At 39.1% G+C, this 14,451-nt stretch overlaps 1 protein-coding gene across 1 annotated transcript; it reads right to left on the reverse strand.

Annotated features, from left to right (window-relative positions):
* Nucleotides 1-2,507: 2,507 nt before the first annotated feature.
* On the reverse strand, nucleotides 2,508-9,933 carry nes (nestin). Its single transcript, XM_044116064.1, has 4 exons — nucleotides 8,926-9,933; nucleotides 7,395-7,519; nucleotides 6,357-6,430; nucleotides 2,508-5,777 (listed from the first exon to the last, which is right to left on the reverse strand). Exons 1-4 carry the CDS (start codon nucleotides 9,754-9,756, stop codon nucleotides 3,049-3,051), a joined length of 3,759 nt encoding a protein of 1,252 aa, XP_043971999.1. The 5' UTR covers nucleotides 9,757-9,933; the 3' UTR covers nucleotides 2,508-3,048.
* Nucleotides 9,934-14,451: the final 4,518 nt, after the last annotated feature.

Consider the following 14,451-nt stretch of genomic DNA (forward strand, 5'->3'; position numbering starts at 1 on the left):
GGGGATTTCATCTCCCAACTGGAGCAGCTGTAGATTTTTTTGAAGCAGTCTGAAAAGATTCCAGACATGCCTTTGGCCTCCTTTAAGGCATGTAACCTTAATCATTCATCCTAATTATGAATTAACAAAGTTCATACAGAGAGCCTATTTATTAGTTGACTTCTTCACCTGTTTTGTGAAACTTTCTGTTTTTTACTTTTGTGCCATCCAAGTTTTAACATCTACATTAGAATAAATCTTAACCAATGATACTATTATTCAATACCTTATGGGAAAGTAGTTTTAGTAGAATGGCCCAATTAAAGTTTGTGAATTGTTCTACATTGACATAATATGTCTATTACATAAAAAGTAAACAAAATTCACTTTAGTTTGTTGCTGCAACATGCATGATTGAGATTCACTGCTCATTAATAAAGACACTGTCTAATGTAGAGAGCCTGGGCCTTTCATTTCCCTTTGGGAAAACATTTGCAAAACTGGCAGTGTGTGAGAACTAGGTGTAGGTGCACACTGCAAAGCCACCTTCACATTATCCCTTCCTGTAAGAATTTTCCTCTTGTCATAAAAATCTAAGAGCAATTGAATGAAAACATGAGATGAATATTTATTTATTATTTATTCTGTTTTATGTTCTCCTATATGTTCCCCTTAAATTTTCAGAGCTGACCAGCTATACAGATGGGAAAGTCTACCTCTCTGGCTGTTCCATCAATCAGCAATGTCATCAGAAATAAATCAATGGGGATGGATGATGGATGGCAGATGGCCTTCAGAGCACAGCCTACAACAATGAGATTAAACAGGCTCAGGTCTTTCTTAATAGACACCCTCCCCCTATGTTCTCCACAGACCAACATCCATTGGTCATGGCTCAACTAATGGATGCTGGCCTTGGAGACCAAATGTTTTCTTTATTTGCTGACCTTTTATATTTCAGTAGTTCAGATGCTTTTAGAATAGAATTGATATATTGTTACAAAGGGCCTGGGGAGATGATTACGAGGCCAGAAGTTATAATATAGGATCAATCGATACAACACGACTGGAATCCATGTAAAGACCAATAATATAAAAAAAAAAAACTATTTGTTTTAGATGTTCATAGACGTGGGTAAAATTCCCCCAGAACATGTCCTGATTGTGTATATGTCTCAAACACAGTAATCCGTAATTAGCAGCTACGCCAGGTTTCGCTGTAACTTGGGAGCTTGTTAGTGAAATCTTGGCATGTGGCAAATACGTGTTATTGACGATCAGATAAACACTCGGAAACAAAGTTTTACGTTACGCTGCCAAGAAATATGATTACCGTAGCTATGAAATCAAACACCCATGAAGATTTATACAGTGTGCCAAATGTTGTAATGCCTCAACCAGATAATAAACACTTCCATATTGAAAAAAAATAATTTCTCCCTTGGCGGGCTCTAAGTTAATAGGATGCCAAGTTGGTTATTGTTTTTGTTTTCTGTGGAAATTAGGTATCTGATTCTCATTAGAATTTAACTTTCACAACTTTGTTCTGTCATGTTTTGGGGGTTAGATAGAATTGTTGATTAGTGTTCAACACCGCCTAGCAAGCCACACAGCTGTTGTAACAAGATTCCAGCACTTCAGCATTGTCCGTGAATACAACCATCTGTGGTTTCCTTCCTCACTGAATCCCTCACCAGGAAGATTTGGTCGGCAAAGAGGCGAGCTTCTACTAAAATAGCCGGCATTGTTGGCAAACTGACAAATTAAAGACGTGGGGGCGTGAGGGAGTGGGGTGAGCCGTGAACAAGATGAGGTCACATATTGTTCTCGCTTTAGTTCTTTTTGCACAGCCATCTCCTGGGGAGCCTGAATACTTGTGGAAGAGCCTGGTGCAGCTTTGTTGACTCTCCTGCTGTAAGGTCAGTTAACCTGGTAAATTGCTAAGTCTAAAAAACACAGAAAAACACCCACAGAGCTTCACAGCTTTCCAGAGTGCAAACCAAAAAGGGAGGCTAGATGGATGCTGGAAGCATGTGAACAGTTTGGTTCTTGACCTTCTGTTAACGATGCAACTGTTGTCTAAGATAAAAGTTCAAAGTTGTGGAAGTCTGCCCCAGTAATTACTGAACAATTTATTTTATAAATATACATTTTATATTTCTAAAAATATGCAAATGTTAATGTTATTATTGACAACCTCTTGCAGTTTTGTATTTATTTGTACAAAAGGAAGTACAAAGATATACCATTAGTGTTTGGAGGTTGTTCCAAGGTAGACTGCGTAAACAAGAAAGTTCTCAGATTTTTAAAAGCTTGAGGTTTTATATGTTAAATACTTGATAATTATTTATTTAAAAAGTTGTCATATTCCAGTAGTTCCATTTTAAAGATACAATATATATTTAGGTATAACAATGCCAAAAGCTGTATCAGTTAGAACTGTAACATGTTTGATAAAAATCTGATTGAAACACTGATTTAAAAGCCTGGATGCTTTATGCAGACAAATAACACAAGAAACCAGGGAATATGAGTCTACGCTTTATTTTCTACTTTGAGATTACCACAGCTTTAATAAACTTTTACAATGAGAAGGAAAACCAATCGCTCATTCTTTCTACATGAGGAGCACATGCAAAGACAACTCATTTGCAAGCTAATGAATTTGAAATTGTTGTCACAATGCAATGGCAGCTCTACAAGGAATCCTAGCCTGCTGGTCTTATTGATTTCTATTAAACAGCACAATCAGAATAGGCAGTGATCAATAACTGTTTTGACTTTCAAATGATACTTTGTTCTATTTTCATGCTCTTCTCACATGCAAAGACTTCTAATCTTCTCAACGTGCATATGACAAAGGTAGAACAATTTAAATGTCAGAATAAAAGAAAATGTTAGACAACTGTCTTCAATTAAGGTAGCAAGAGAGGGCACAGTGGTTGTTTATTCTCTAAGAAATCCACAAAGGCAACTTTCGGTTTCAGATGCATCAAATAAAACCACAATATATCCCTTGAGAATTTCTTTTTGGATCTATGAGTTGATTAGACTATAACATTCACTTCTTTAGGCTGTTTCCTCTCCAGATGACCAAGATTCCGCCTCAACATCTGATTCCTCAGAATGGACCATCTCACCCTCAACTACATTTTTAAAAAACACCTTCTTCACTTCGGCATTTCCCTGCTCCTGTTCTTCTGTTCGATCCAGGCCAGACAGCTCAATATCCACCTTGGAGTTCCCATTAATTACCTTTGGGTTCTCCAAGTACCCCCAATCCCTGTTGTCAGCAAATCCTTGATTATGTTTTGTTTGCTCAGCAGAATCATTACAGGCATCGTTTGGTGTGTAAGTGGCACCAGTCTCCAAAGAGGACACCCAGAAGTCATTCTTTCCATCAGAGGTGAAGAGACTATGGAAACTGCTGTCTTTTACATCCTTTACTTTGAAAATATTGTTTTCATCCAGGGCACTGTCAAGGGAAACTTCAGCAGCCTCTTCCTGATGTGTGATTATTTCGTCTGACTTTTTGTGTAGGTTATCATTCTTTAGATCGTGTTTGATCTGGTCCCTTGTTTCAGATTCCTTTGTTGTGTTTTCTGGGATTTCCCACTCAGTTGTTTCTCCATCCTCAAGAAACTTGTGAAAGTCTTCGGCATCCTCAGTGGGATGTTCTTGGGATACAAGTTGTTCATAGTTTACAATCATTTCAGGCTCAGAGGATTCTGTGTCCTCTATTAACTTTTCAATTCCTTTTTGATGATTCACAAGCTGAGCGTTTGTTGAAGGTAGTTCAACAGATGGATCACTGAACAGTTGCCTCTCTGAAGTATCTCTTGTAATTGTAGTAGCTGGTTCAAATTCAGATTTGACAAACTCACTGGAAGAACCTCCTGCTGCTTTTTCAGTCTCTTTTTGTTCTTTCACATCCTCCTCAGTCAGAGTGCTTGCCAACTGTATATCAGGAGATGAATCACTGAAAAATTCCCTTTCTAAACTCTTGCTTATAACTGCAGTGGTCAAAGCAGACTCATAGTTTTCACTCTCACAGGTAGATGTGTTACCTGTAGTTTCTTGTTCTTTCATTTCCGTGATGGATTTTTGATTCATTTCTAAGATATCTTCTCTGACCTTCTCATGTCCAAAATGAGCACTGTAGCTATCTGTTGACAAATTTTCTAACTCTTGTTCCACTAGTCTGTCTGTCTCCAGTTCCTCATCATAATCTGTATTAGTGTGTACAGTGGCTCCAGTAAGTTCTTCTGTTTCCTCTTCTGAATATCCCTCAACACCACTCATCACCATTTCTTCAACCTTTTCAGCACCTTTCAAAAGTATATCATACTCACTTACTTTTTTACCTTGATCAGCATCCCTATCTTCAACATGAGTGTATCCCATATTATAGTCATCATCCACTGTCTCCTCTTCCACTTCCTCACACAGATCTTCCATGGTTCCAAATGTCTTTGGCTTGCCGTCAGTCCATGTTCCGCTTCCTGCCTCTCCAGCTTTCTTTTCCTGTTCTCCTTCACTGGACTCACTTTCGTCAAAGTGCGACGCTTGGGTGTTGGCGTCAGTGTCATCACTTTTGTATCGGATCAGCGGACGAGTGTCAGCAAGAGTATTATCCTGAGCATAGCTGTCACTCTCCAGCTCTGTCCTCCATGACACAGAGACATTCTGCGAGTCCTCTTCATCCCCTCCCTCTTCTTTGTCAGGAGGTGGAAAATGCTCCAGCTCCCATATAGCATGGTGTCCTTCATCTACCTGTGGCAGTACAAAGCCCATGTTGACTTCTTGACCAACCTTTCTGTTCTCCTCTGGATCTTTTGTTGATAAGTCCTCCTCTGGCTCAGCATGTTGCTTGTTCCCTTCATTTTCTACACCATCATCTACCCTTTCACTGACCTTTCTTTCTATTACACTGTCCCATGTATCCATCTCTTCCCCATCAGGATATAATTTGTCCTCATCATCCCTTTCATGAACTTCCACAGTGGAAGTGCTGCTTTCTTGTCTCATAATCACTGCATCAACATTTGAAATGCTTTCATCATTTCTGTTAAAAATACTTTCAAGGGGCTCAATTTCAGATTCAGGACTACTTGGTCTGGATTCAAAGGTCGGTTCAAGCATCGCTTCGGTTTCTGAATCTGAAGTCTCATCTTGAACATGCTCTGCTTTTGTCGACCCGTCAGCTTGAGCCCTTAGGTATTCTACTTTTTCTTCTTCAGTTTCTCCTTCAAAGGCCAGATCCTTCAATAGCTCATCTGAGAAGTTACATGGTAGCTCTGTTATTCTGACATCACATGATGTAGGGCTGAGTGCTGTGGACTGCTTGTTGCCAGTTTTCTCATTTAAAGGTTCCTCCCTGCTGAGACCTAACACTGCTGTATGGCTGACAACTGACTCAATGACTCTTTCTACCATTGTTTTATCTTCATCTTCAGACATTCTGTTGGATACCTCTTCCTCATTAGGAGGTGATAAAGGCTCAGCATAAGTGACTTTTTCATGAACTTCCTCTGGCCTAAAGTTTTCTGCTGCTCCATTCTGAACTATTTTTGGATAGGGGCTTTCTAGAGTTGCAGACTTTACTGCAGCTGTTTCTGCAGGTTTGCTTGAAGTCTTTGGGGGTTCTCTTAAAGCTGCAGGTCTTCTGCTCAAGAATTGTGTTGGAGTTATTATGGATCCTGTTCTGCCTTGGCCGGATGAGGGGTAAGTGTTCTTGAGGCTAGCAGACAGCTGGATTGGGTAATTCTTTTTAACCCCATAGGGACTCAGAACCGCATCTGTGGCAGACAGAAGTCATGAATAAACAATGAACCAAGCAGCTGGGATAAAAATGGCTTGTACAAATGCTTTTAGAAAAAAAAAATTAAATTAAACAAAGCTAATTAATTGGAAAATCCTGTCAAATATGGTATCATATCTAATGCCACCACAGAACACTGTCTAATGAGTTAGTTACAGTCTGCCTCACCAAACCGTTATTAAAATCTATGCTTTCAAGTGGGTCTGGACACTAATGGGGAGATATTGATCGTCATTTCCTTCATTGATGTCCAGGCTACGGGAAGGGAACCCATATGGCTCAATAACCATTGGGGTCTGGTCAGCTTGTGTTGCAGGGCCCAAAGTGCCTACATCAGCCCCTTTCACCAAGCCCCTCCATTCCAAAGCTCCTGCACCACTAATGAGATTACAAACTGTGTCATGTACCCCAGTATGAGCTTCTACTTAGACTAAATAAAATTATTATCTCTTAAAACAGGAAGTATTCTTCTTTTCTTTTCTTATCTGACATAGTTTACTGCGGCAACAAAATGACTTTATTTTCCTTATGTACGCCTAATGTTTTCATTAATTACCTCTAATTGAAATGCTTCTTGGCTTATTCAACAAAACTGCATCTCTTCCAAGGCCCTCACCATCCAGCAAAGCTCTGTGGAGGTAACAGCATGAGAAAATATTACAGTCATACACAAATAACACAATGTTTCTGCATTAAAAGAGTGAAAGGCAGCATAATGCTACAAACTGAACAGTGGGTGGGAAGAGGAAAAGTGCAAAGAGACTTTAGCTGCTTTCCAGCAGGAGCTCCACACTGAGGTCTGTTGTTATGGTAATGAGGAAAGGCCCCGCCACTAAGGAGCCATCTGCACAAGCCTCTGCCATCAATTCCTTTTTCATACACACACACACACGCACACACACGCCCACAGAATAAGGGGCACTTGGGAGCACACAACTGACAGCTGATATTGCAAGCAGCTCATGCAGCACTAATACCCATGTTTCCATTTACACATGTGGATTCCAGCACATTCCCTTAAAATTAGCTGCATTTATCTAATTTGATCAAAATGTTGAGCATCGCTGTTAACCTGCAGCTCGGGATAACAACAGATCCAAAAGCAATAAATGATACAGAGGTTTGTCCTTCAGTAATGACCTCTCCTCTCCCTCCCCGGTGCTGATATTCTAGACTCCCAAAGCTCATAGATTGGCCGCATCTCTCAAGAAGAGGGTGAGGGTCAATACTTTGAGGAGGGGGAGAATGAGTGAGGAGGCTCCGCTTCATAAAGGATACGTTACTCTGTTCAAAGCAGCAGAGGCTTCAGTAACAATGAAAAGACCTTAGGTTCAGACGGCCACCCTCGCCTCAGACAGCTTTTTGTTTGTCTGTTCTCATAGTGATGGATGGTTATTGATTTATTCTGAGCAGCAGCCTACATGTGTTTAACTAATAGTGTAAACTGAAGGTATAAAATTTGATATACGTACTTTACTGTCCTATTTTCATGCTTTATATAGACATCCAGTGCTCTCAACTTGCAGAGGCTTTTAATGTTTTAAGCCATGAATGCTTTAGGACAACACAGTCCTCTGCTTTTAGTGCTGCATACTTGTATGTTGCAACTTCCAGACCCAGAGACATCTTCAACTGCATCAGGCTGTGGTTCTCCTGAAGGAGGTGGTCTATCTGCTGGCCCAACTCCACTTTTTCCACCTCCAGCTCCTCTAAGTGCATCTGCCAAAACAGGGAGTCAAACAGGAAAGGGAAGCAGTCAGAGTAAGCACAATGACCTCTTTGTTCTTCTATTTTTACACTTTGCTCAACTCTTGCTAAAAGATAATAGAGGTTACTTAAAAAAAGACAACACTTAGATGATCTTATAACTTATATATAACTATGACCTTTATTTATCCAGGTAAAATCATTGTGAAGATTAATAGGCTGATCTGTTTTTCTTGCAAACAGGCACCATGGTAAGCTGACATTTGATGATAGTCATTCTGGAGCAGAGTGGGGAGAAAACCTAGAAAGACCTCATCTTTGTGTGTGGAGACCTCATAAGTGACCCAGAGCAAATCCTTACAACCACAATCCATAAACATGAGGCTCCCAGTTGCTTTCAAACTAAATCTTTTCATTCTACTGAAATGTAAAAGGAGCATACAGAGTGAATTCACTAAGAGTAGAATTTGAAAATAAAGTAAATTCTTTAGTAGACCTAAAACCTTTGCATAAAATATATGCATTAAAAATGTTTTATATTAATAATTGTATCACTAACAAGTGTTTAATTAATAAGCAATTCTCTTCAGACTTTGTCAAGTCAGAAGACATTAACACGCAGCAGCAGACATGTCTAAACTCCATCTTCTGTGACTTCATATCACAGGCTGCTAATTAAGAAGAATTCACATAAGGCTGTTGTTTGTCACTTTATTTTCTCAGCCAGGAATGACTCATTGTACATCTGTCTAGAGGCCTTCTCAGATAGAAACAACCCAGTTCCACAATTTGCTGAATGCAAAAACTCAAAGAAGCACTCATTCTATCCTTAATCAATAATCAATGTATCTAAATATCTAGGATTAAGACTATTTATTAAGGCTGAATGACTAGTCATATTAATTTCATCATGGGAGTGATAAAATGGTAAAATTATTTGTCGTGATTATTTTTAAATGCAAACAGTAACAGATGTGAGAAAACTTAAGTACATTTTGAGGAATCTTATAAATAAGTTCATTTCTATCAACATTTAACTGGTGTATCCTGAAATACTTTTTTCCTTTACATAAAAGTTACCCCTGGATCAGTACTTCTGTGTTTTTGTGTCTATGCTCAGTAATTTTTGTCTTTTTCAAGCAGTGCTAAATGATTGCTTATACTGACCCAGGTTCTAGTGCTGCTGGAGTTTTTTTTTTTTTTTTTTTTTTTGTTGAAGGGTCATTTTACTTTCCAGTATTGCTACCTGCTTTGTCCAGGAGGAGGGATTGTTGCTTGAAATACCTTGACTGCATTGCTTAATAACTAAACAATCCTAACTGTGGATGCTAAACTGAGTTTTAGGTTTGAAAAGAAATTATTAAAGATGCAAGATATAATGTGAAAATTTTACATCCAAACTAGAGCAGACTACTCACCCCGAGCTGCTGGATCTCCTGACGGTGTTCCTCACTGCGCTGGGCTACGGTCTTCTCCAGATGTAGCTTGACATCCTGAGCTGAGGCAATCTCCTTCTCCAGAGTCTGAAGTTTTAGCTGGCTCTCACGTTTCTCTAGGCAAACTTGACTCAAACGACTCCTGGCCTGATCAAGCGACTCCTCCAGCTCAGCTAACTGGCCCTGGTAGGCCTCTGAGGCCTCCTGCCACACTCTGGTCGCCCTCTGGGAAAACTCATGCCCCATGTTGAGGAGGTCTGGCGTCTGTTTGCTCCTGTGTATTTGGTTTGGAAGCATTTCGGCTCTGGATTGGGACAGAGTGGCCTCCAGGTGGGCCACATCTTCTTCGTGGGTTTGAATTAGGAATTTCATTTCATGTTCCAGCTGATTGACCTTCTCCCTGAGCCAGATCTGTGCTCTCTGCTCATCTTCCAGCTCCTTCCTGCTTTGCTCCATCTTTGTCTTGGCCAGCATTTTGGCCTCAGCTTCCATCTGTCTCTGCATCTCTAGGCCTTGTATCTCCTCAGTTAGTTTCTGAACTTCCACCTCTGTGCAGACCCTCTCCCTCCAGGCGGCATCCACTTCCAATCTCGCCTGTCTCAGCTCTTCCTCTAAGCCCCTCCTGCGTGTCAGGGTCCCCTGGTTGTTGTGCCTCAAAACTTTGATCTCATTTGCAAGCATTTCATTTTCCTCCTCTAGACATTTGACCCGACAAAGGTAGGTTTCAAGGCGCCGGTTCAGGTTCAGCATCTGTTGCTTCTCCTCACCAAGGTGGCTTGGATGAAAGATTTTATGCATTCCGTGGAGCTCCATGTTAGTTTAGAAGAAATATATTTTGGAAATTGAGGTTTCTCAGAAGTAAAGGGGTTGTGATTTGGCAGTCAGCTCTATCTCATCGTTCCAAGCCTCAGTCAGCATGTGGGGTTTTCTTGTTTCTGAGGGAGCCTCCCGTGAGGTCTAGTGGAGTGACTGCCAGCAAAAAAAGATGTCTCTTTCATACTGGGTTTAATGAAGGGGCCGGGCACATGGACACCAGGGGAGGAGTAAAAAGGGAGGGAGGAGACTGGAAGCTGTGGAGAGAAAGGAGAGCTAACAAGGGGAAGGATACAGAGGGAGAGAGGGAAGTGAAGCAGGATATCGGAGATGGGATGGAGGATTGTAATAAGAAGAGTGGCTTAGACAGGAAAGGGCAGACAGAGGCCATGATGTAATTTACAATATTAACTCCTTCCTAACTCAGTGCTTTGTTGTGCTATGCATGATGATGCCCAAAGCCACACATTGTAGTCTTTGGTATTCACGTTTCACCTTCTTTAACTGGTAAATTAAGAGCTAAATGTTTAGCTCTTAAACAGGTCTTAATCTTTGTGCCTGTTAAACTATATAAAATAATGCTTAAAGTAAAACCCAAGCCCACTGAAAGAAAAACAGAACTTTAAAAAGCAGCTTTAAATAAAAGAAAAAGAAAAAGCTTGACCAGTGTGGAGATGAGTGTTTCTTAAAGGGTGGTGGTGGGTGAAATATAAGGCATATGGTGCCATTTTATGGCACAATCAAGTAATGTTACCTTCAGTTGCTATGAATATGCTGTTTATATAAAAAACTACTTAAAGGAAATTTGACTTCGCACCATAGCCATATCAGACACTTTGAAATTGTTCATTCCCCCTTCAGCACATCATGACAGCAATGCTTTTTCTTACTGTTCATGTATAGCCCTCCCACCAGGTGTTTGCTTATTGCTGCTGCTACCAGTCTGGGGGAGACATGAGAAAGTGGTGCTTGATGGGGCTGGAGCTCGGCTTGGAAACTGAAGCTCCTGGGTGGAGCTTTGAGTAAATATGTGGTGTGTTGCTGGAACAGGCATTAAGGCACCCTCGGATGGCTGCAACAATATATTCAAGGGTTTCACAGTCATGGATGAATGAATCAAGGCAACACTTCAGGTATGTTTTTGATTTAGGAATGACATAACATGATGTAAAGCTCAAAGTTGATTTTGCATAATATCCTCCATGTGTGGAAAACAACATCATTGACCAAATCTAATCAAAGTTTCCTCTCAGCTCCTGGATGCAACAGCTTGCAGATGATGATCAATGAGTAATTTATCTTAAAGACAAACCATGGAAATCAGTGCATTGTAATAAAACACATGCATGAATCTGACTTTACATACTGAAACACCCCAAGCTCTCAAAACAAAGTGTTGAAAGGCTGAAAATAAATTTCACTTCATAAACTATACATTTCTGTTTTTATTTTCAGAGAGAAACTGCAGCACGTCTGTCTTACAAAAGCTCTCAGTGTGGGTGGAGTTTGTCCCCGGAGAACAGAAAAGGTTCCCATCAAAAGTTGTATGAACACCTGCTTTCTCGCAATTTCCTAGTGAAGTAAAGAGAACAGTGAGAAAGTGGGCTTGTGGGGGTGCACATGTATGTGTGTGGAGTGGTGAAATATGGTTCAAAGCTGCATGAAAACATATAGAATTGGAAATGTTTTGATCTTTTTTTCCCTTCAACTTGACTGCCAGGTCAAAATGACCCGAACATTGTCTATGTAATAAGTAAACGCAGGGGGGAGGAGGTGGTGCTGCAAATGTGTAAAATGAATAAATTTTTAATTTGTATGCAGAGTACACCTATTGAGACAATAAGAAAACGTTTCATGCAAAAAAAAATACTTCCAACTATTTTAAATTTTTTTATTATACTTTAAAATGAGTCAATTTGACCCGCAACATAACAGGAGGGTTATTGTTCAGAAGACCCAATACTTTCACTACGTTTCCCAGGGATTAATAATATTCAAGGTATTTTAGAATCTTTAATTCATGCACATGGTTTTCAGCGAAACGCAGAAGGGTTTTGCAATAGCCGTGTGTGACAGGCTTGTCTCAGACAAAATAAGCACTTCTTTTACACAATGCTCTTTTGCATAATGCTCTCAGTTTTAAAAATAAGACAAGAAATGGCAGATGAAGACCACAATCAAAAACGAAGTTATATTTTACTCACACATTAGAGAAGAAAACGGAACTTATTATTATTATTGGCTTATTTTATCAGGTTTTTTTATTAGGTGATTCTTAGTTGCAATATGGAAAGATGTTCCAGATGCCTTCTTTTAAGATGTAAAGTATTAGTTAAAAAGAATAAGTCCCTCCATTTACTAACATGAAAACAACCCAGTAAAGGATGTCTGGAGTCCATTATGATTCCTGTACTTTTTTGCGAAGTGCTCAGAAGGACAACATTTTTCCCTTTTTTGGGCAATGTGAGGAAATTATCACAGGTTATGTTTTACATAATGAGATCATTTGCCATGTCAAGCACAACATTTGTACCGATTCTTCTCCAGAGTGCCTGAAGCTGGTTTGCTAGTATAAGCACGCATAGTCTGTGCATACCTGGTCTTTACATGCTGTCCAGATGCTTTTATGGTTTATTGAGCTGTTTGAAAGGCATATAATGCCAGAAAAAGGACCCACAAATGTGGGTCTGGATCTATTGTAGGTTAAAGCACTGTTTTGAAAGACTTACAAAAATATAGTGAATTACAAAAATATATGTCCAACCAATCGAAACGGTGAGCTGCAGCTCTATGGTCGACACACCTGATGATGTTAAAAGCAGAAATCATCAACTTCCTGTTTTTTAAAAAGAAAAAACTTTTTTAAGACTCATATCATGAGTCTTAATGGACTCATGATATGGGTCCTTTAGGAACCCATATCATGAGTTGGATATTATCTATAATCTCACTCTTTTAAGCTCACCTTGTTTGTCCTTTTGTGTGGTGTCAACATAACGTGATTAATTTCGAGAGGTTCCTGCTGAGGAGCAGAAACTTTTCAGCAGTTTCTGCTCCTCAGCAGTTTCATCAGAGAAGAAACTGCTGAGAAAAAGAAACTGCTAAGAAGTTTTTGAGGAGCAGATCAATAAGAAAATGTTAAGAACCAAAGACTTTGAACACATCGTAAAAGCAGATATAGTGCATGTAAAGGTAGAAGAACAGCTCTCTGTTCTCATTAACAGTTCCCCTTCAACCTTCATCTGATGCTGAAGCTTTTACAAAATGGAGAGAAAAACACAGACATTAGAACCCGAATGTTTCTTTATTTGCTAGAAAGATGTATTATCAGAGGGTTTTTTATCCAGTTAAAGTATATTGTGAGTATATTTTTATCTTACTTGACACTTGTAGTGTGTAAACTAGATATGCAGAAATGTTCAACATGAGGGTGAAGTAGTAGAATTACTGGAAGCGAAACCAAGTTTGTGTTTGTGATGAACGAATGAGAACATTTCTGATGTATTAAACAAGTCATTTGGCCCTGAGAAATAACAATATATTTATCTAGTTAGAATAGAGACATAAATAAACAGAGTACATTTCAGAATAAGTTAAACTGAAAATAACTAATGTTGCTATGTTGGAAGCATCCTTCAGTTTAGAGGAGCATTAGTTTTTGGTTTTTGAGTCTTTCAGGAAACTGCAGAAACAGACTATGATGAATCAGTGAGAGCAGAGGAGAACATCAGAGCTGTTCCATGTATAAAATGATGATGATTTAAATAAATTGCTTACTGAAAAACAAAAGGCTTCTGCAACTGCAATGTCTGAAGCAGCATTTTAAACAAGGTCCAATAATGACAGATTTTTATTTCATTTAATAAACACATTCTGAAGTACTGATGGTGTTTTTGCTTTTGATAAAGTGAACTTTTTAAAAATATATTTCAACTTTTCTAATCAGGTTACCAGCTTCCTTCTGTCTCAAAACATTTACCACTACTAGCACCTTATTGGATAATTCTGTCCATCGTTGTCCCACTTCAGTTCCACTGTGAGTTCCTTTTAAAATGTCACATCAAACATTTAGACTTGTTTTTCTTGTTTTACCACTATATAAAACATAACATATTGATGTTTTGCAGTTTATTTTCTTCACAAGAGAGATGAACAGGAGCCGAAAAAACTGAAAGTAAACCAAACATTACTGCTGAAGGAAATTTACAACAACTCCCCGACAAAGAAATACAACAACCATGTTGTGAACATTAAGTTGTTAATATGCTGGATCTGGTCGATTAACAATTTCAAGATATGCTCCATTATCATCCACGTTTACTTCCGCAAACACTGAGCAGTACTTTTTTTTTTTTTTTTTTTTTTTTTTTTTTTTTATGGCGGTTGGCAAAAAACTGAGCATGCTTTCTATCTGTGACGTTATTGCGCCCTCTACTGCACTTGCCGAACACTTTCAGTGCATTTGCAGTTCACACTGGAGGTCACAAACAAGTCGGATATAATTAGAAATGTGAACGACCAAAAAATCCGATTTGATGAAAAATTGGAATTGGGTCACTTCAGGCTGCAGTGTGAAAGTAGCTTTAGTTTATCTCTGTTGTTTCAGAGAGACACTATGGTCCTTATCAGAGTTAATAGTTTTCCTTAGACAACAAATGATATCTAATTTATAATACTGAGTCTGGAAATTTAAGA

This window comes from Gambusia affinis, linkage group LG05, assembly GCF_019740435.1.
Source record: "Gambusia affinis linkage group LG05, SWU_Gaff_1.0, whole genome shotgun sequence".
NCBI classification, from domain to species: Eukaryota; Metazoa; Chordata; class Actinopteri; order Cyprinodontiformes; family Poeciliidae; genus Gambusia; species Gambusia affinis.